Source organism: Archocentrus centrarchus, chromosome 11 (genome assembly GCF_007364275.1).
Source record: "Archocentrus centrarchus isolate MPI-CPG fArcCen1 chromosome 11, fArcCen1, whole genome shotgun sequence".
NCBI classification, from domain to species: domain Eukaryota; kingdom Metazoa; phylum Chordata; class Actinopteri; order Cichliformes; family Cichlidae; genus Archocentrus; species Archocentrus centrarchus.
This window is the reverse complement of record NC_044356.1, coordinates 18,112,823-18,136,260: the sequence shown is the minus strand read 5'-3', so window position 1 is coordinate 18,136,260 and position 23,438 is coordinate 18,112,823. Positions and strand designations below refer to the sequence as shown.

The 23,438-nt window shown below is 41.5% G+C and overlaps 2 protein-coding genes across 2 annotated transcripts; both read left to right on the top strand.

Moving 5' to 3' along the window:
* Nucleotides 1-1,075: 1,075 nt before the first annotated feature.
* stmnd1 (stathmin domain containing 1) lies at nt 1,076-4,562 on the top strand. The gene is made up of 5 exons (XM_030741849.1): nt 1,076-1,298; nt 2,349-2,535; nt 2,632-2,771; nt 3,288-3,419; nt 3,577-4,562. The coding sequence occupies exons 1-5, from the start codon at nt 1,230-1,232 to the stop codon at nt 3,955-3,957; spliced, it is 909 nt and encodes a 302-aa protein (XP_030597709.1). The 5' UTR covers nt 1,076-1,229; the 3' UTR covers nt 3,958-4,562.
* Nucleotides 4,563-6,868: 2,306 nt separating this feature from the next.
* On the top strand, nt 6,869-19,943 carry rbm24a (RNA binding motif protein 24a). Its single transcript, XM_030741850.1, has 4 exons — nt 6,869-7,322; nt 8,511-8,634; nt 8,793-8,847; nt 18,101-19,943. Exons 1-4 carry the CDS (start codon nt 7,155-7,157, stop codon nt 18,447-18,449), a joined length of 696 nt encoding a protein of 231 aa, XP_030597710.1. The 5' UTR covers nt 6,869-7,154; the 3' UTR covers nt 18,450-19,943.
* Nucleotides 19,944-23,438: the final 3,495 nt, after the last annotated feature.

Below are 23,438 nucleotides of genomic sequence, written 5' to 3'. Positions count from 1 at the left end.
TGATTCTTTTTCTTTTCCTTTTCAGCCATTTTATCTTATTTTTCTTTTTGTGCCTTCTCCAGCTCCATCTTCTCAGGTGTGTCAGTCATGATTTTTGATTTTGCTTTCTGTCTTCTCATTATGGGCCTTCTTGCTGTGGCTTTTGGTAAGGGAAGTATGGCTTCTGGAGATACATAACCCAAATGGGGAGAAGAACCAGTTTTGTCACTTGTTGATTGCTTGGGATTTGGTTCTGGAAGAGTGGATGGTTCACCCGGGTCTGGACGTGCTTCAAGACCTGTGGCATGGGTTGGCTCCTCATGTGATGGTCCAGGCAGATCAGCAGCAGCACTAGTGGCGATCTCTTCTGGGTTTGGCCTGTCTGTGAGCTTCATCTGGGAAAATATCCCTGCTGAAATAAATAATATGTTTAAAATATTCATAAGTTTGGGTGAGTTGTGCCACTGGCACAACTTAACCCAGGCCCTCTGGCACAAATCACCCCAACCCCAACATTTTGGAAAAAAATGCATCATCCAGCAGTTTTGACCTAACATAATGCTAGCTGTATAGACTCATAGTGTAGCTTACCAAAGCATTAAAACATCTGTAAAATGCTTTCAAACTTGTCTATAACTGTTCAGACACAACAATCAAAAAACCTTGATCACAGAAATTTTACTTTGTAAGGCCAAAAACATTTTTTTGAAGTTAAATGTGCTTCCCTCTCATGCAATGAGGCTCTCTTCTTTGCAGGATGAGTAAAATTGCTGACCCTCCAAAAATGTGTGGTCACATGACAAATTTCTTCAATGGTTCCCTAGAAACAGAGGGTGGTACAACTTCCCGGCTTGCACAAATCACCCCCACTTTCCCCTATAGAATAGAATAGAATAGAATAGAATGCTTTTATTATCATTATATAGGATGCACAATGAGATTAATACATATATTACTACTTTTGCATATATATATATATTACTACATTTTTACAGTTTCTGCCCCTGAATGACTGCCACTGTTTGCTCCCGGATGTCAGTCGTAGCTTGTATAGTATCACCTCTTTGACCAGGTCAGATTTATTGTAGCAACGGCCCCTAGCAACGCACCGGACCCATGGAGACTGCAAGCAGTGTTTAAGTGAAGGAATGCGAATCTACAGCAGTCGAAACACACAGGAAAACAACAACACATAACGGATCGCTTATGAATTTTACGGACTGACTTCACATCGTTGCTTTAAGGTGAAGATGGGATGCGTGAACTCCACAAACACCGCGGTCCAACCGCTGAAAGCCGACGAGGTGAATGGAGACGAGGTAGGCTCGATGTCCCACAACCCGCTAATGAATCTGCGGAGAGGAGGTCATGTTTCTTCATGTTTGTAGGAGCTCTTAAATCTTGAAGAGCTGTAACATCGCAGGTGTTAACATCCAAATCAGTGTCATCTGCGTAATTTTACCAAACATACATCGGTCATAAAGGGAAAGCAGGAAATTCATCGTTAGATGTATTTATCGTGAATATTTATGCTAATTATTAAAAGAAAATTAATTAAATGTTATGAGATTGAAACAAACATTTCTCCAAACACTCTTTTAATATGAATGGAGTTGGATATTTATTATGAAGTCCTCTGGCTTGTAGAAAAAAAAATATTTTCTTCTTTTCTTTAACAGGTTTTGTAAGACTGGTAGCCCATAAAAATAAATAAAATTTTAGGCTTGCTCTTGGATGCTAAAGTTGAATCAGTTTTTTAAATGGGGATTACTGGGAACATAAAGGATGTTTTAATACATTAAGATGTTTACAGATTACAGACTGTTGATTGTGTATACAGTTTAAATGCATATAAAAGGGGTAAAAAAAAACAAACAAACAACAACTTAATATTCATCTAAATCCATAAATCAATTCATATTTTACATGTGACCCACGTAGCGTTGAAAAAGATTACTTAAAAGTACAGTGCGAGACTCAGCCTAACAGGCCTGTAGATGCAAGTTTATTTGCATTTGTGAACTTGCACAGTAAACTTTAGTTGCTTCATATGCTGCCTAGCTTGTTTAATCAATGCCAATATACACTACAAGAAAATAAAAGGTGAAAATGTATTTATAAAAACTTTTTTTTCTTGTAAAATCTTAATGTCCAAAGTTACTGCAGCTGTCAAATTGGGATGATGAAATAAAAAATACAAACAGAGTACAAATAGCCTATTACACGGGAACCACATTATTGTTCCCGTGCTACTGTGCTCATGATAACATGTCAACACAGTTACTAAGACAACATCATGTCTGCAATACTGTAAGAAATGGTGTCAAGAATGATGTTTCTGCATCTGTTTTGTGTCTCTGTTCTGCCAGGACAAGATGGAAAGTAAACTCAGTGGTCGTGGAGACTCGGCCGTGTCGAAGGCCACTACAGACAGTGGGGTGGTGATGGAGAACAGCGAGACACCTGGAGAGATACCTGGAGCAGTGCCCAGAACACTCCCTCCTCTAACATCTGAGAGCATCAGAGAAAGTGAGGTGGCCAGAATTACACAAGAGGGTGGGTACAATGGACAACCTGACTCATCATGCTGTAGAGAAAACCCAGGACCCAAAACTTTAGTGGTTTATTAGTTCATTGTTTGGTTTTTCCCAGACATGCTTCTTCGGTATAGTGAAGTAACTGAGCGTCAAAAGTCCAGTGTGATCCTGGAGGAGCTGCTGAACCAGGGCATCATCACAAAGGAGCAGCCCAGAGAAAAGGGCAGCAGGGCTGGAGAAGCCTACAGCATCACGGTGAATACCTCGTGTGCACTATCGACCTAACAGGCCAGTTATCCTTTCTGCACGTGGAGCTTTACATTTGGTAGAAAGCACTGTGTCAGTGTAGTGATATAAACAGGCTAAATGGTCTAAAAGATGCATTTTACTGTTTTCAACTCATCAGACTCAGGGAAATAAAAACATTATGTGCCTCTATTGAGAAGTGCACACAAACACATGCAGGCAAGTTTTCCTGGATTCCGAAATCCATGACTCAGAGGAACAAATTATTAAAAGATGCTACAGAATTCTAAGAGTAAAATATTATATGAAAGTTTTAAAAAGTTTAATTTGAAAGAGTAAGTGGTCTACTCTTCCTCAGATGATCACACGTGTTTACAGGTATAAAAGGGATGAAAAAGTCTGCAAAAAATAAGTTGTTACATTTAAAGTTTAAGACTTGTTTTGAGGTTAGGCATAAAGTTATGGTTAGGCAAGTGGTAGTAATGTTTTCTTGTCTACGCAATGCTCTGTGTTTGTGTGTATCAGCTGGATGATGGTGAAGGTGTCAGGCGCAGGCCTCCTGCAAGACTGGAGTCTCTTAAGGTCAAAAAAGCTCAATGTGTCCACAGTAGAGAAGCGCTTGAAAAGAAGATCAGGCTGGCTGCAGAGAGACGCAAGGTACAGTGTGTGTGTGTGTGTGTGTGTGTGTCTGTGTGTCTGTGTGTATCTATATGTACATGTGACATTTTCCTCAACACCCCAGCTCTGTCATAGTTTTTTCTTTCCCAGAGTTGATCTCATTTTCCTCTCCCACACACTCTCCACCCTCTTTCAGTTAAAAGAAAATGAACTCAAGATGCGTTTAAGGACCAAGTCTGCATGTGTCCGTGTCCCCTGTACCGCCTCCACAGCTGAGGACGAAGACACACCCCTCACGCCTCTACCACCACGGCATCCCAGATGGACACGTGAAGATGCAGAGGGAGGAGAGTGGGTGAGGGAGGATAGAGGTGATGGCAGGGAGTGTGAGGAAGAGGTGAAGAAGGTAGGAAAGAGAGAAAGGAGAGAGGAGGAAGTCGATCATAGAGAGGAAGGCATAGAGAGGGAAGGTGAGGAGGAAGAAGAGGTGACCAAGGTAAGCTCCTTTACAGCCTTAGCGGAACTGGAGAGTGATTTTAGCTTTCAACATGCAGAAGACAAAGAAGAAGTATTTTAAACTATTACACAAATGAGCCATTAATCAGCACAATATAGGGATACAGAAAGAGGAAAGGAGCCAAAAATAATTCATTTTGCATGGACATAGTTGTTTAAACTTGTAAAATACATGTATCAGAATTGTGTAAAATATATTTTTAGTTTGTGATTGACTTTAAAGTAGAAGCTATTTTACTGTGAAGGTTTGCAGAAGAAGAACTGGAAAACACAAAGGAATATAAGGGTTTTCTATTAAATTCAATGTATTTTACCTCACTGAATGCATTAATAAAGAGAATAAATTTTATGCACTTAATGCCAACAGACCAAATGGATTTTAATGAGCATTTTTTGCCCAGAACTGAGAAAAATGACTGTTTGTTTTCCTGTCTCACACTGCATGTGAATGGTGTACTCTGTGCAGCTGTGCTGTTGCACATAAGGTGGCGCTGTGTCAGTGAGTTAGACTGAGCCTGGAGTCTCATCTGTAAGACAAGCTATGAGGGACTGTTTTTGGCAAAATGCAAGGAAAAGTTTTGTGCAAAAAGATGTGTTTAAGGCAAAGTCATTGTAAATTAAATTCTGATTTTCCCCTTTTTTTCCATGGTTCTGAGAGTGTGTGAAAGCCAAGTGTGTTATCAGTGATTTATTACAATCCATAAAATGTAAAAGTTTTAGAGATTCACCATGAAAACTCAGAACTTTAAAACATATTTTTGTAAAGGAGAGATTAGGGCTGATACCTTAGTTTGGTGCTGTGGGTCTGTTTCACTGACCTTTAACCATCAGCTTTCCTCTGCTTGACTGGTGCGCAAAAGCCAAATGATTGACAAGAACAAAGCTCCAGCTCTTACAGCCTTCCTACGCTGACAGCATGTTATCATGGAAAATGCTTATTTTTTAATTCCTCTAGAAACAGCTAATATGGAAACAGCATTGACGAAGTGGGCTTACATTTCTGGTGGTTTAAAAGTTCAAGATTCCTGGAAATAAAGAATAAATGAAGCTTTGAGTGGGGGCAACATATTGTTTGAGGCAATTCAGACTAGTCAGCATGCTGCAGAGACAATAAGAGCACGCAACCTGACCAGATCCCCATTGTTGAGCTCGAGAAACTCAATATTGGCCCCCCTTTATTTGGACTTTTAAGGGCGTGTGGCTGCATTAATAAAATAGAGTGAACAGCCTTATCAGGTTGCAATTCATTGGGATGTGGACTCCTGCAGATGGAGGTTACAGCATCACTGGCTCTTGTCAGACTTTTACCTGGAAGAATACAGATTTTGGTTGGAGATAAATAAATTTTTTTGTGATCTATGTTTCATAAAGGTTAGACTGATCATCAGTGGTTCCCATACAGCAACCTGAGAAATGAACACAAGGTAATGCTCCCGCTGTAAATGTGTCTACTTGCTGTGTTATGTGGGATAGATACACATATGTAGGCCAGCTCACAGAAGTGAGACACCATGAATGATTAACAGCAGAGTTCCTTCTCACGTTACTGGAGGTCAATTAGTTCTCCTGGGCTGTTCAGAAGGATATTCAGAGATGCAGCAGTATGTCCTCATCAGACTCTGACACTTCTGTTTGAATTCACTGATTGTTTTATTTGATTTTTTTGATTTAATTACTGAAAGTTTCAAAACAGTAAGAGCTGACTCGGAAAGTACAGAGATAAATTAAAGTCACATAGATCATGACCTTCCCACTCAAGGAACAACAACAGACATTACTCGAGACATTTTGGAATGGAATGAAAGATCTAAGTTGAATGTACTAATAACAGAGTTTCAGTAACTGAAGATACTTAGTTTAAGCAGTCACCACCCATTTATTTAACTCAGCCTGTTAAGTAAGCACTACTCCATTTCCAACTGAGCTAAATTGTATGTTCTAATTGACCAAACTTATCTTTTATAGTTCATGAAAAAATAAAATGTCTTTTGATCAATCAATCCCCCTATCCTTTTCATGGTTGTGGGGGTGGGGGCTGGAGCCTATCCTGAGAAGGCAGTAAGATGCAGGATACACCCCATACAGGTCACCAGCCTGTTGTAGGGCTGACACAGACAGACCTGTAGGCAATTTACACAGACCAATTAACCTAACCCCAGTAACTGCATGTCTTCAGATTGTGGGAGGAAACCCACAGAGACACAGGGAGAACATACAAACTCCACACAGCAATAAAACAATGAAAAACTATACGAGAGAGTTGTGAATAAAAACCAAACAAAAGGACTAAATATCTACTATTGCAAACTCCACACAGTGAGAGGCCTGGGCCAAGGTGGACTTGAACCCAGACCTTCTAGATGGTATTCTACCCATGAGGTAGCAGTGCTAACCATCACACTACCATGCCACTGCTCATTAAGCCAGTCTGTTTAAACTGGTATAAACTAGATTTTTAGCAGGCGCAAAACTTGATGATATGAAGTTGTTTGAACTCAAACACATTAATTACAATAAGATAGACCATCAAAAAGTACTGTCTACTCAACATTAACAAGTAATGTTCACATTCTAGGTAATTTTAAGTAATATGAACTCAGTATTTTTAAGTGGAATCAAAATCTGGGTTTACAGTGTGTAGTGCCATGTGAATCTTCTCAGAGGAGTTTCAAAGCCACACCTGTCTGTTCACTCACTGAGGTGCAAACAGGTCTTTGTAAAAAGCCACATTATTTTTCACCTGAGCTGTTCCTCAGTCACTGCTCTTTTATGTGCCAAACATATGATCAGTGAAGTCTGGTTTTGTTGGCCCCTGATGGTTAATTAAACGTGATTCCGGCCCCGGATCATTGTAGTGAAGGAGCTCATACGTTTCACGCTGAGCAGGCTTCCCAGCTGTTTGTGCACGCTGGTGGGATGGACTAAAAACTGGGTGGAGTTAGAGGCGACGCTTTTAGGAATGGGTCCCAAACCTATTTAGTTAGACAGCAGAGTTACCAAGAAGAGAGCTGGAAACACCTGATGGTATCTTTGGGACAATCCGCTCCATATTTCTGCCCTCTTACTGTCGCAAGTTTAATCTACCTCCAGGCTTCTTCACTGTCGAGTTTTTGTTTTGTTTTCTCCTCTGAAAGACTTTAGAGCCAGCTGATCTCTCCCTTTCTTTCTATCTCTCTTCATCCAAAGTATTATCGATAAGGAGACATTGCACTACTATTATTTTTTATAGTTTCTATTTATTGTATTTTTGCACTAACGATGCACACCACGCAAAAGGACACGACCTATACCAAGATTTTTGTTGGGGGTCTTCCCTACCACACCACGGATTCCAGTCTCAGGAAATATTTTGAAGTTTTTGGTGAGATTGAAGAAGCGGTGGTCATTACCGACAGGCAGACCGGCAAGTCCAGAGGTTACGGATTTGTAAGTATCACTTAATAACACCGCAGCTTTTCACGAGAGTTCACGTCTACGGTGCGCCATTTGCGCACGTTTTGAAATTCTGTTAAGGCTGTCGCTGTCTTGCACAACACCGTGACTAACATTGATATATCTGCGGGTCACGGGTTGTTTATGTTTTGATAAGCAGCCCCTGCTTAAATTTGTCATTGGCTTCTGTTGCAACCTCGCACCCACCAACTTGTTGCGCGCTGGTATGCGCCCTGACACGTTTTTTATTTTTTTTGCTCGCACACTGGCAGCTGCGGTGGGCTGAGAGAAACCTCTCGATAATGTCTTGATTTTGCAGAGCAGGTTTGTTGAAACGGCCATGGGTTCTTCCTCTTAAGGCAGTTTAAAAGGTCCTGCTCAGACTTGTTATCAAACCAGAGAACAAAAGTGTTTCAGGCACGTTTCTTGAGATAAGAGCAACCAACCACGCACTATTACTAAAAAGAAAGAAAATCTCTTTATTTATACATACATATACTTTGACTAAGCTGACCTTCATAAAAAAATACATATATGTAAAAGAACTATCCAAAAAGAGAAATATAGAAGCCAAACTTGGCCCTTATTTGATCTGTTATCAAAGTAAACTACATTTTCCCCTCATTGGTCTACCCTTGATTTAATCCAGTATCTACATTTGTGAGTGGGAATCAATATTTCACTTGACTTTTGTTTTAAATCCTTTCTTTGCTGTTGCTTCTACATCATATTTATTTATAATTTGGCTCTTCTTTATTGTCTCCCCAATAATGCTTATTATGACTGAGCTCAGCACGAACTGCTCTAATTAGAATTAAGGGTCGTAAAAGGAGAAATGAAGGCGTCAGGTTGGTCGTGGTGGTCAGCCTGGCTCCTGTTCACTGCTGATAAGTTTCATCACATCCACATGAGGGTGATAAATGTGTGTGTGCTGCCAAATACTTGTCACTGTCAGAGATGCCCACACAGAAGGAGGACTTTGCGCACGCACGCACGCACGCACGCACGCACGCACACACACACACACACACACACACACACACACACACACACACACACACACACTTCTATGGAAAATGTTTTCTCTCTTTCTTATAAGCACTGTGTAAAAGTTCCTCTTCTTATTCAACCCTCAACTGCAGTTAAAAACCTCATTCAGTGCTTCGTTTCTCCTCCTCTCAGGTGACGATGGCAGACCGTGCAGCCGCAGATCGGGCCTGTAAGGACCCCAACCCGATCATCGATGGCAGGAAGGCCAATGTCAACCTGGCATACCTGGGTGCCAAGCCTCGGGTGATGCAACCAGGTAAAATCAGCCACATGAGTGTCAGAAAGATGCTTAATTTTTTTGTTTCTCAGATATTGTCTTGGGATGTTGCTAGAAGGTACTCAGCTTGTGGCATTTAGTCTGTCACTGAGGGGACTGTTTATTTTTTCTGTATTTAAAGTAATTTTTTTTTGCAGGTTTTACCTTTGGTGTTCCCCAGATTCACCCTGCATTCATCCAAAGGCCTTATGGGTAAGGACTGATGAGTCATGTTTTTTTAGTGGAATGCTGAGATTTGAATTGGATCAATTTTGTAAACATGTTTCAGTTTTCTCAGTGTGATGTATTATATTTTATCCTTTATCCCCTTGAATAAATGTTGACTGATAATCAGAGGTGGACAGTAAGCTATGATTAGAACTGTTTTTTTAATGATTGTCCACCAGAGAACCTCCAGTCAAACTGCTTTTCCTAAGTTTGCCTGTTTGTAGAAATATGTGTGAGTGAGTGCACGTTCTTGTGCGAGTGTGCTGAGTGGACAGTGATGGAAACTTACAGCCTCACTCAATGTTATCTATCTTTCTCTGGTTCGACAGGCTCGCTCTCGGTTAAACTAACTGTGCTGGTTTGTGGGATAGTTCTGTGAGCGTAATCACAGATCAGAGAAAAGGAATTACCTGTAGACTCAAACACACAAACAAGCTCTCACAATGGTGATTACAGATGCATGTACGTGGGTTTCGTTTTGACTTTTTTCATTTTATTTGAATAGAACTTAGCTTTGTGTGCAGTTATGAAGTGGTGTTGTTAGCTAAACCGTGTGCTTTCTTACCTTAGTAATTTTTTTTTTTTAAAGTAAAAGAAAAGAAAAAAAGCTGGACTGATTGTTGGTTTTTTGGGGTGTTCTTTTTCCTTTTTGTGGAAGCGTGTCTACTTTACCAAGGAGAAACAGTTTTAAAATTTTTTTTTTTTTAACTATTATTGCTTTTAGCTTGTGGTTGATCTGTTTTGGTTAACAGGATGTGCTGTTTCGTGTTTCTTTTTCTCTCTTCTGGCTGTTTTGTTTGAGTGAGTGGTGACTTTTCTGTGTGAACTTTCTTTCTACTGCCCCTTCCCCCTCACACTTTCCCCTCACAATAACAAAACCCATCACTGCTTGCGTGTGCTCATCACATCTTCCAACATGGCAGAGACAAACTCACTGTCAGCCTCCTACTCTTTGCTCTATAGAGAGATGCGGAAGTCTTTTGAATGAACAAAAAGGTTCCCAGCTAATATGTGAGCTTATATGTGTCTGATTGCACTGGTACATATGGTGGTATGTGGTCTTATTGTGTGTCTGCATATGTCCACATGCACCCAGCTCAAGTCAGCGTACCAAAATCTCCACTGTGACACAAACAAATCTCTGGATTTCTCTCTCTCCCTCTCTTATTCTCTCAGAGTGAGCTTTCGTCACATGGGCTCGTGGTGTTAAGGAAAACAAGCGCACCCATTGTGCCACACAAAGACCCGAATGCTGACGCTGCAGTCGCATGAAGCTGAGCTGTGTGTGTGTCTGTGTTAGGGGGTCCAGGGAGGGTATGCGAGCTGTCTCTCTGTGTCATATAAGAGCAGGGAAGAGGCCATTTAAATAGGGTCATGTGAGTGTTTTAGGGCCTGTCTAACATATAGCCTCTAATATGCATTTATACTCAAGTTATCCATCCTATGTCACTCATGAACAGGTTAATGTATGAAAGCAAATTACTGACAAAAATTGTCAGGAATTGAGAGAAACAGACTGACCTAATTAAAGAGTATTTTCCCCCCACAGTGGCTTTTGAAGTCCAAACAGGATGTAAAGGCACCACATAAACCTATAAAGAGGCACAAATCATCCATCCATTCATTTTTTTATCCAGTTGATGTTTGCAGGGTGCCTCGTGCCGATCCTCTGATATGGCTGTGAGTGGATAGTCTTGCAAAAACCGGTGACAATATCATCTTTTTTTTTTTTTTTCACGTACCCGGTGAGTTTGGGAGGCGAGTTACAAGCATGACCCAGTCCAGGGACAGTGGCAGGTGGGGATTCGCATGGACACGTCTCAGCAGGCTTCAATGCTCTCGCTTCTCTGTCACTTTGAACGTGGTGATGTCGGCCGTTGCAGAACTGAATTATGGGTTCATTGTTTTGCTTTGCTTGCGCTGCAAGTTGAGAGAAATTCAACTTTTGAAGCACCACCGCAGGCGTCAGGCAATCAAATCATATTCATTCAAATGGTACAGCATTTGAATGAATATTCAAATAGCAAATATTGCACATTATGAAAATATCCTGAGAGAGAAACATGGTTGCCTGTGAAGTTTGGCATCAAAATGTAGGAGAAGTTGTTAATTGCTGTCCATAATCAGTCTGTTGTATATGAACAAAGACACTAACAGGCAGCTAGCGTGGCTAATCCTAACTGCTACTCAGTGCTCAGTTAGCTTTCCCTGTAATGATTGGCTGCTACTGCCAATGTGTGTCAAGCAAAGATACACCCCCAAGCACCCACCGAAGCACTGAAGCACAGCATCCATGTGAACTCTCCCTAATAAGGGTGTCATTGGAGGACAGAAACCTGCTATGGAGCAGAAGGCCTTGTAACCCGATTAGAACAAAAACTGCAACAAGTAAACAATTAAACCTCATGACTTTCTGGCTTCTTCCTACACATGCCCCACTTTGCATTCTTTCTGTCTAAGGCCCTGTGTGTAAACACAAATATGTGGAGACATATTTGCATATTGCATATTTGCAGCTTATATATTTGAGACATATAAGCTGGCCTCCTCCTCTGCAGAGAGTTTGTAATATAAACTCCTAACAGCAGCACAGCACTATATGCAATAAATATCCATCTTCAGAGAGCTCCAAAGACATAAGACAACCTCTGAGGAAAGATTACATTCACAACCACTGAGCACATCACACTGTTCAGAGTAAGATCCAATATGCATATAAACTCTGGACTGTAATAAAACATTTTCTATGTTAACAACTGACCTGAAATCTTCAATAAAATTTAGAGAAGTGTGGGCATGTAACTGCAGCCATCCACAGCAATGAATAAATTCATTGTACATAAACTCAATGTGAGAGATGCTTAGCATGAAGTTACAATTCACAAATGCATGAACCAAAGAACCCCCTCAAACTGTTTGTGCCTTAAACTCACTTTAGCAGTGAAGTTTGCATTTTACCCATTTTTTCAAGAGACAACTGATCACAGCTAAACATCATTTTGCATCCTTCAACAGCTCAAAAATAGAATTTACTTTCTGCACGCTCAGAAAATATCTCAACCCACTCTGAATCTTGACTTCATCACAGCTCAGATTATTGTCACTTTGCTGTTAATACACTTCCATACAGAGTGATTGGTGAAGGTTTTGTTGTGTTGTATATCCTAAAGCACATCTGAGTCAACTGTCAGCTTGGTCATAATAACAAATGTTTGTGTTGCCAAACTCCCACATACACAACACAACCACCTCATACACATTAGACTCCCTCAGCAGACAGTATGCAGCATAGAAGAGAACCTTTATTTAGCCTTGAACTCAATCACCGGGTTGCACGAGCATGACCTTCCATTAAAGGCACAGGAACAGTGAGACACACCGTAGATACCAGCATTCCTGCACAAATCAGCCACATAGTCACTAGAATCATTTAAATTTTCTTATTCTATGACCACCGCATTTTTTTTTTTGTTTGTTTTAATAAGAGCCACATGGGATCTGTCAGGCAGAGCTTTGCTTCCTATTGCCAAAAACGCTGCTTATGCTAATATGTGTGTGTGAGTGTGAGTATGTGTGTGGTATTCTGCCCGTACCATCTTATACTGTAGATAGAGTGTAGATAGAGTGAACTGGAAGAAGCTCAGCACCACACTAAAAGTTTGATTTCAAAAATATCTGTGTAAGGATTTTATTTTATTTTTTAAATGTGAGATAATCAAAAACTGTCTGAGCTACCGTCTCTACATCAGCAATATACAGTTGTTACGGAATCTAACCAAACGCATGAAGCCCTGTTCTGACCCCTCATCTACTGCCACATGCAGCTCTGTTAAACTTGCTTCTAAATTAGTGTTAAGTTTTGTTTAACAAGTTTATAAAGTTAGCACAGAAAGTAAGGAGATTTGAGTTTTGTCGCTTATTTCTTTGTTGTAACAATGCTTCTTGGCTATAAAAGGCAAGAAGATGGAAAGCCTGTTTATTTCCCCTTAACTGGTACCACATGAAAAATTTGACTGATTTTTCTCTGTCAAAGCCAAACAGCTTTTATTGACTCTAGTTTGGTGTCGTTTATTGGATTGGATGATTGAAGTATGAATAAACAAGACATATTGGCAATTTAACAATTTATTCATTTAACAAACAGGGGCCTCAGTAGCATGTGGAAGAATCATCCACAACCACGACAGCCTGGCACCTCCTCCTCATGCTGATCACCAGCTGGGTCACGCACTGCTGTGTGATGGCATCCCATTCTTCAACCAGCGATTGACATAAGTCAGCCAATGTTGTTGTGTTGGTCACTGTGGCACGAACAGCACACCCAAGCTGATCCCACGAGTGTTCAATGGGGCTGAGGTCAGGACTGCAGGGAGGCCATTCCATCCACCTCCACTCACAAATCCTGGAGGTAGTCACTGATAAATCCCACTCTGTGGGGGGCGAGCGTTGTTATCAACAGAGTTTGATCTCAGACTGTGGAGATATGGGATCGTCGCTGGTTGCAGAATCTCATCTCAATATCTCTCTGCATTGATATTGGCTCCAATGATGACAAGCCTGACTGTCATCACCTGGGGTACCAGAAGCTCAAAGCAAGAGTCAATAACAGAATAAGTTGTTTGGCACTGGCAGAGAAGATTAGGCAAGTTTTTCATGGATGCTACCCACATACTCAACTCTGCTGCTCAACCTACAAATGTATTTTCCTTACAAATGTGGCACCATTTAAGGGGAATTAGACAGGTTTTCCAATGGTGTAAGATTTATTGTTACAACAAAGAAATAATCAACATAAGTGCACCTGTACTGCTTCCATTGGAATTAGGAGGGTAAGTAGCAGCCAGATGCTGCTAATCAAATGCATTTGATTAGCTGATCATCAGCAAGTGTGAGCGCACGCACAAAAGCAGAATTATTGTCAGTTTACTGGTCTGAAGCTCGTCTGTGTGTTAAGAGAATGCCTCACTTTTCTCAGTAGTGGACATCCCAACAAATTCCCCACAAGGTCAGAGAAACTGCAAAAATCCCAAGAGCTAAATCTCAGATTCTAGAGGCCTCAGTTAGCAGGTTAAATGTTAAAGTTCACGACAGTACAATTAGAAAAAGACTGAACAAGTATGTTTTGTTTGGAAGGGTTACCAGGAAAAAGCCTCTTCTCTCTAAAAAGAAGATGGCAGCATGGCTTAGATTTGCAAAACTGCATCATATAAAACCCACAAGACTTCTGGACCAATGTGCTTTGGACAGAAAAGACCAAAGTGGAGGCCATAATTGGTGGGGGTGATGATTTGGGTTTGTTTTGCAGCCACAGGACCTGGGCGCCTTGCAGTCATTGAGTCAACCATGAACTCTGTATACCAAAGTATTCTGAGTCAAATGTGAGGCCATCTGTCTGACAGCTAAAGCTTGGCTGAAATTGGATCATGCAGCAGGACAATGATCCCAAGTACAGCAGCCAATCTACTGAATGGCTGAAAATGAAAAGAATCAAGGTGTTGCAATGATCCAGTCAAAGTCCAGATCTCAGCCTGATGAAGTCATACAGAAAAAAATGATTAATTCAAGTTACTGCTGCAAAAGGTGATTTTTCAAGCTACTGAATTATGGGGGTGTACTTAGTTTTTACAGGATTGCACAGAGTCCTACAAAAACTTTCTTTTTCACGTGACTGTATGCAAAAAAGAAAATAATTCAAAAGTTTGGTGAAGTTCCTACTTAATGTGGTACACATGCCCACTGATTGGACCGTTTAAAAACTCTCCTTTAGATTTCTATTCAGCACCTTTGAGTGTAAGAGTTCCCTTTAGCTATCTTTCAAAATACTCAGTAACTAAAACCAGTTTGCAAGCCCTACTATCTTCATCTATGAGGCCTGAGTCAAAGCCAGGAGTCATACAAATATTAGAAAGTGTGTACAAAGATGGATCCCATGTTATTATCAGATTATGAGATTATTAGATTTGTTGTCTTGTATGACGCGTTTTCAGAGCACAGTACTGTAAGCTTGTATATTTTTTACATGATCAAATTATACTATTATAGATTTAGCACTGACATCTCGTGTGAAATCCTATTAGAGTCTCATTTGCTTGGCTTTTCACACAGCGCACCTGTGGGTCAGCCCCTGCCTTTTTAATTAAAGTTAGATAATAAGTGTATAGCAAGTATCCAAGCAGTGGAGGTTCTGAGGAATCTCTTTATCACAATGTCTGATTGTGTTTGTCTTGTGTGTTTGGTTGTCGGTATTAGACTAGCAAATACACTATATTGCCAAAAGTATTTGCTTGTTTGCCTTCACATGCATGAGAACTTGAGTGACATGCCATTCTTAATCCATAGGGTTTAATGTGATGTCGGCCCACCCTTTGCTGCTATAACAGCATCAACTCTTCTGGGAAGGCTTTCCACAAGATTTAGGAGTGTGTTTATGGAAATTTTTGACCATTCTTCCAGAAGCACATTTGTGAATTCAGACACTGATGTTGGACGAGAAGGCCTGGCTCACAGTCTCCACTCTAATTCATCCTACAGTTGTTCTGTGAGGTTGAGGTCAGGACTCTGTGCAGGCCAGTTCTTCCACACCAGACTCGCTCATCCATGACTTTATGGTCCTTGCTTTGTGCACTGGTGTGCAGTCATGTTGGAACAGGAAGGGGCCATCCCCAAACTGTTCCCATAAAGTTGGGAGCATGAAATTATCCAAAATGTCTTGGTATGCTGAAGCATTAAGAGTTCCTTTCACTGGAACTAAGGGGCTGAGCCCAACTCCTGAAAAATAACCCCACACCATAATCCCCCCCTCCACCAAACAGCAATGACTGCAGTCAGACAAGTGGCAACTGGCAACTATCAAACCCACACTCATCCATTAGATTGCCAGACAGAGAAGTGTGATTCGTCACTCCAGAGAACTCCCCAGAGTCTCCACTGCTCTGGAGTCCAGGGGCAGCATGCTTTACACCACTGCATCTGACATCTTTGCATTGCACTTGGCGATGTAAAGCATGGAAACCCATTCCATGAAGCTCTCTACACACTGTTCTTGAGCTAATCTGAAGGCCATATGAAGTTTGGAGGTCTGTACCTATTAACTCTGCAGAAAGTCGGTGACCTCTGCACACTAAGCGCCTCAGCATCAACTGTGATTTTACTTGGCCTACCACTTTGTGGCTGAGTTGCTGTCGTTTCCAATAGCTTCCACTTTGTTATAATACCACTGACATTTGTCTGTGGAATATTTAGTAGCGAGGAAATTTCACGACTGGACTTGTTATACAGATGGCATCCTATCACGATACCACGCTGGAATTCACTGAGCTCCTCAGAGCGACCCATTCTTTCACAAATGTTTGTAGAAGCAGTCAGCATCCCTAGGTGCTTGATTTTACACACCCGTGGCCATGGAAGTGCTTCAAACACCTGAATTCAATGATTTGGATGGGTGAGTGAATACTTTTAGCAATATAGTATACTTACACGATCATCCAATCAGTGAGTCTTCCATTCCAAATATGACGAGTTCCCTCCTTGTTTGTTAATAATTCTGTGATTTCACACGAGATAACATCTGTAAACATCTCCCTGCACCAGTGCAAAGGAGTTTGTCTTTATTTTTTTATTAGGCCTGAACCCACTGAGTTTTCATTTGTGACGGTTTCAAAGTGGTGTTTTTCGGGTCACACGATGTTGTAAATGCTGTTTCTGAAGGTTTTCAAATTTGTTTAACTGAATAAAATGCAAAATCTTTCGAATGTAAAAATTTTGTTACTGGCCTTCAAAAATGGCTTGAGCCTGTGCGTGTGCCATTTTTTTTTTACGTTGACATCTTTAGTAACACAACACCATCCTTCCACATTCCCACCCACCTTTCCTTTTTGTGTCTTTTCAGTTGAGTGATTGTGCTGTGTTGTAGTTGCTTTTGTGTACTTGAGATGAACTTCTTTGTTGTTGTTTTTTTGCTTCTGTTTTTCTTTTGAACATATATCCTCCTCTTTTCCTCTTTATGTTTTCTCCTGTTTTTCCTGGTCAGCTGTTTTCGGTTGAGATGTGGATTGGATTGGATAATGGAGTGCTCACAATAGGGTTGCCACGATAGATCCTGCCCTTCATGCTTTACTTTCTGACCATTTCTCTCCCAATCCAGACTCCAAAGTGACTGCCTGATATCCACTGATTATGCAGATTTTCTCATAACAGATCTTTAATCAAAGTCAGACACATGGCTCTTGCTGGAGTTCAGATTTCTCACTCCATTTGAATTAAATTCAACTCTGCTTTTATCTCTTAGACGGCCCTAAAGTTTTTCATTTTTACTTCTTGAGTAAAAAGTTTCTCTCGCTCAGAAAAGCTCCCTTCATGCTAGCTGTCCAACTGAGTTTCCAGACCTTATAGAGACTGGGGGCTGGGATAAGGCTATGTCATGGAGGGCAGAATGTGCTCATTGTTCAGAATTGTTTATTTAATCGAAACATCCCTCTCAGTGCAGAGCCTAGTCCCAGCTCCCCCCACTGCCTCGGTGGCTCATTGTCCTGACACAGAGGGGGAAATGGCCAGCAGCGTCCCTTTTTAAAACTGTCCAGCTGTCAAAGTGGCAGTGACATTTTCACAATGCTTCCCTGGGCTCATCTACTCTGTTCACACCCCCACCCCCGGCACTGTAAAGGCCCCCCCTGCTGTCACCCCTGCTCTCCCTCCAGCAGGCGGGGACAGCACCAGAGTTAAATGTACAAATTGACCAACAGATGAGCTGCAGGTTACAAATCTCAGACTTATTCTTTCTTTTTCTTTTTAGCTCACCTCCCTCTCTGTAGTTCTGCCTCCACGACACAAACTCAAACCTGCCTCACATGTTCTACATCATAGAGAAGATGACATCAGTACTTCGCACAAATGTAATCGTACAAATGTGATTTTTTTTTTTTTTTAGTAGAATTTAGTAACCCGGTGGGGGTGGGACCCAAATCTGGGTGTTGAAAGTCTTTCTCACCTTCCAGTCTTCTTTTCACAGACTTTTTCTATTTTGGCAACCCTATACTGTTCTAATCCCTACTATCAGGCATTTCCTTGCTGTTCTTGACTGGTGAATTGGACTGGGTCAGGGTGGTGGGAGGGCGCTTGGCCGCAGTGTGGTGGAGTTGGGTTTTGGGGGATTTTTTTTTCCTTATTGTTTCTGTTTTGTTTTGTTTTGGTGTTCTGTGCTGAATCAAACAACTGTCACAGCTGTGTGTTTCTCCCACAGGATCCCGGCCCACTATGTGTACCCTCAGGCCTTCGTTCAGCCTAGCGTGGTCATCCCGCATGTGCAGCCTGCAGCTGCTGCACCTCCCACTGCCTCCTCCCCCTACATCGACTACACCGGAGCCGCATATGCACAGTATTCTGCTGCTGCAGCCAGCGCTGCCGCTGCTGCTTACGAGCAGTACCCTTACACCGCCTCCCCTGCAGCCACAGGCTACGTGGCCACTGCCGGATATGGCTATGCTGTCCAGCAACCTTTAGCCACCACTGCCCCGGGTTCAGCTGCTGCTGCAGCCGCAGCCTTCGGCCAGTACCAGCCTCAGCAGTTGCAAGCTGACCGCATGCAATAGCAGGTCCTGCAAGCATTGGACATGCAGAGCAAGGAGGCCCACCCCGACTACAGCTGATTTGTTAATTCTGGAGGTGAAAAAAACAAAAAACAGAGGGATTGGCCTTAAGGGTGTGGCATGTCAACAAGTCAGAAGCAGAGTTGCTTTAAAAGGTGATGATGATGGTGATGATGGTAGTGATGATGATGATGATGATGGTGAGGTGGGAACTTTTTACAGTAACTTTCCAACTTGCTGTGCTTCAACCAAAAAACAAAAAACAAGAAACAAACAAACAAAAAAAAAACAGAAAATGAAAAAAAAAAAAAGCCGCAGAACAAATAATGAAAATGGTTTTCTATTATTATTATTATTATTGTTGTTATTACTATGATTATTATTATCATTACTATTATCATTGTAGTAGAGTACTTATCTTTAGAGTAAAAAGATCCAGGAACTAATCCCTGTGGTTGGTATAGGTCCTATTGCTGTCTTTAACGTTAGTTTAGGAAAATGCTCTTTTTTGCCCCTCTTGTTCGGTTATTTAATGCCCTCATAACATTTATATTTATTATTTGTTATTATTAAACATTGAGGGCTCTGCTAGTTCTTTTTGTCTTTTCAAATGCATTTTTGAAGTTAATATTTTCTGATAATCAGGGAAATGGAACTGTTTCCACTGTGTTAGCTATTATTTTATGTGACCTCTGTCGGGAAGTCGAGGAGTAACTTGCCATGTCACAAACATTTGAAGAACTACCTTATTATCTTCCTGATGCTGAATGTCCCTTTTTTTTTTTACTCTGTGTCTCGACCTCTTGACCTATGCAAAGCAAACAAATCACCATCAGACAAAAAGAAGAAAAAAACAAAACAAAGAACAGAAACTGAAAATGTCATCAACTCTGACTTGACTCTTGGACTAAAGGGGGACTTGGCAAACAAAACAAAGGCACTGACAAAAGGAGAGAGACTGAAAACGGCTTCGGACAATGAGAAACACTAAATCTGTTGCTTTTCCGCGGTTCGCTCACATGTAAACTGACACATACATCCAGAGTTGCACACATAGCAGTCAAAGACAAAGGCAGCGCAGTCGTGTTTCTCTCTGACTTTGCGGGGGAGAGAAAGGAAAAAGAGGGAGAAACAGGGAGAGCAGCAGCTGGTGGTGGTGGTGGGGTCGACAGAGCCCGCTCCAGCGCCACACAGACGGATCACTCTGGAAAGAACGCATCACTTGTGCTCGTTTGTTGAGTTGTCACATTTTAATCCCTGGCCGAGCCATTTGGGAACCAACTTTACCCCATCCCACACACACTCACACACAGCACCGAGCCCCACAGCAGAGCCCCCCACCACGGTCAATCAGCACTGCCACTGTCAGCATTTCCACCTCTGTGCTGCTTTAGTCAGGTACGCACTCACAAACACTTTCACCAAAGCCACCCCGACAACTGGCCTGCCTCATGTCTGTCAAGAACACCAGGTGGGGTGGAGAGGATGTGGGTTAACTCTTCGACGTTATGTTCGTCTCTGTGCCTTACATTTTTACTGCTATTTAAGAGAGAGAAAAAAAACTGAAAAAAAGAGAGAAATTTACTATTTAAGATATTTATTTTTGAGGGTTGACTATGTTGACGCTCTGAGAGTAGAGACTTAGTGGCGGTACTGTATTAATAATATGATGTACTCATCTCAAGGCATATATAAGTTATTGACTAGTTTTATTATTATTACTATTATTATTATTAATAACATACTCAACCAAAATATTGATGTAGGAATTATTTAAAAATGTGCACTGTACTTCTATTTTTTATCTTTTTGATTCTTTAGAACATGACATTAAATATTAGCTTCATGCCTTTTTGTATGGAAGAACTTTATTTAAATGCGGGCCTCTTTGCATGCAGACTGTACTCTGCCTCTTCTGTGTTTAGATAAGAGGAAAAACTAATCTTTTTTTTTTTGGCAAAAACAAGCAAAAAAGCTGCTTTTCTCTACTAGAATGTATAGCTGTTGTCGAGGTTTCAGTAGCTGTGCTTCTTTTGCTTCATATTCATCAGATGGGCAATTTTACACTGTTGGGAATTTTTATACTTGAACTCTTTCTTACAAGGGAAATATGAAAAATAAATGAAAAAACCTTTAATGAAGCTTTTCATTGTCACTGGATGAAGGCATGTAAGGTGTTACTATTAAATGCAAAGGTCCTGTTGATATTAAAACCTTTACTTCAGAATTTCAACATCATTTTCTCAAATTGGAATAAAATGTTCTATATTTAAAAAAAAGACTTCTTGTCATTTCTTTACAGTCACACAACCTGTAACCATTTTACATTGGTGCTGTTTGTCATTTGTGATCTTTGATCTGTGATCTTTAATCTTCTACAAATGCACCTCATGAATGTCATGGTAATTTGGGGGTTTTAATGATTTCTTTGGATTGTTCAAATACATACATACACACACTTAAATATTTTAATAAGTGGTGCTGAAGATTCTACAGTGTCTTTTAACTTGTCAAGTCCAAGGGCTATTAACTTCTCATTAGTGAGAAGATGCAAGAGGCAGAATGCTCAACTAAAAGTTCTTTATTTCGGGCTGATGTGCAAAAAGGGAGGGAAAAAGAAAATAAATCTGAAAGAAGACCAAACACACTAGGAGTGAACTAGAAATGTTTACAGAGTAACATGGAAAACAGAATTAGCTCAACAGGTAGACTACACAGACAATGCAACAGAAAACAGATGGTCAACTGAGGCTATAAATACAGACAAGGCTTACTGGGGAGTGGGCACAGCTGAGTGATGAGAGACAGGTGAGGACACTCAGACAATCAAGGAGAGGAAGTGATACTTAAAATCATACAAAGAGATTCTAACTCACAATGTAAAACAGGAACTATCTCAGTAACCACTTTACATAACTGAGGAAACTTTATTCATGCTAAACTAGGATTAACACCAACTAAAAGGCTCAAAATGTGAGTGTAAATACATAAACAAACTAAGAAGACAGGCTCAGGATGAAACCAAACAGAATATACCTGAAGATGACCAAGACTGCAAAAGTGAGCTCATCCATTCATCCATCCATCCATCCATTTTCATCTGTTTATCCAATATCAGGGTTGTTGGGGGGCTGGGCCTATCCCAGCTGCCATAGGGCAAGAGGCAGGGTACACCCTGGGCAGGTCTACAACACAACACAGAAACCAAAAAATATCACAAAGAACCAACTCACTATAGAATAAATGGAATTATCAGTAATTATTATCAAGGAATCATAAAAAACAAGATCTAAACCTGGGGATTGTGATAGCTATATTCTTATACTTTAATCAATTTATTTACCTCTCAAACATGCCAGCCTTTTTGATAAGAGGTCATGCTGCCCCATAAAGAAGTGGCCTGTGTATTAAAAAAGAAATCTAACATGTAGGAATTCATGTTATAAGCAGCTCCTGTTGTGAACATTATGAAACAAGTCCCACCTTAAATGCCTGGTTTGCTAGTAAGATGGGTTAGTGATATACGGCCTTGTTAAACAATAAAAGCAAAACTGCTCGTTCTACATCTAAGACTGTTCAGACCTGGCCTGAAGGTGCCTCTCAACAGCTGCAGGACTGCTTTGAAACAACTGACTGGGACGTATTCAAGCACCAGGACCTGGAGCAGTACACCTCAGCTGTTCTGGAGTACATCAAGTTGTGCATCGACACTGTAACTGTGGACAAGAATATCCGGGATTTTCCAAATAGAAAGCCATGGATGAATGGAAAGGTGCAAAGCTTACTCAGAGAAAGGAACATCGCCTTCAGAGCTGGTGATGGAGTGCTTTATAGTGCTGCCAGAGCCAACCTGAAGAGGGGCATCAGGGAGGCCAAGGCTGTGTATAAGAGGAGGATTGAGGACTGTTTCCAGAGCCACGACTTCAGGCAGGTGTGGCAAGGGGTTCGGCATATTTTAAACTACAAACCCAGCCTGTTAGTTGATGAGAGTAACATAAATCTGGCAGAGGAGCTAAACAGCTTCTTTGCACGCTTTGAGGTACAGCAACCAGAGGCAACCAGAGCCAGGCTGCTGTCCCTCCCTGTCTGAAGTCCTCCATTATCGTCCCCATCCCCAAAAAGAACACTATCAGAGGTTTGCATGACTACAGGCCAGTGGCACTCACACCAATTGTTATGAAGTGCTTTGAAAAGCTTGTCCGGGCTCACGTCATCTCCAGTCTCTCCCCCAGACTAGACCCCCACCAGTTTGCCAACAGAGCCAACAGGTCCACAGAGGATGCCATTGCCACAGCCCTCCACTCTGCCCTCTCTCACCTGGAGCGGGGGGGAACTACGCTTGGCTGCTCTTTGTGGACTTCAGCTCGGCGTTTAACACCATCCTTCCTGGCAGGCTGGTGACTAAACTGACAGATCTGGGGATACCACACTCCACCTGTCTTTGGATCAAGGACTTCCTGACAGACCGTTTCCAGAGGGTAAGAGTAGGTCCCCACCTCTCTTCAGCCATCAGCCTCAGCACTGGCTCTCCACAGGGCTGTGTGCTGAGTCCCCTACTCTTTACCCTCTACACACATGACTGCACCTCCATACATGCCAGTAACTGCATCATTAACTTTGCGGATGACACCACTGTGGTGGGGCTCATATCAGGGGGGGATGAGTCAGCATACCGGGACGAGGTGCAGCGGCTGTCAAGGTGGTGCAGTGAGAATAACTTGATCCTGAACACCACTAAGACAAAGGAGATGGTAGTAGACTTTAGGAGGACAACACATGTCATTCAACCTCTGTTCATCGAGGGGGATGAAGTGGAGCTGGTTTCAGATTTTAGGTTCCTAGGAGTACATCTGCAAGATGATTTGACCTGGACTATCAATACAACCACCACTGTCAGAAAGGCCCAACAGAGACTGCATTTCCTGAGGGTTCTTAGGAGCAACTATCTGACCCAAAATCTGCTGGTGTCCTTTTACCGTTGCTCTGTAGAGA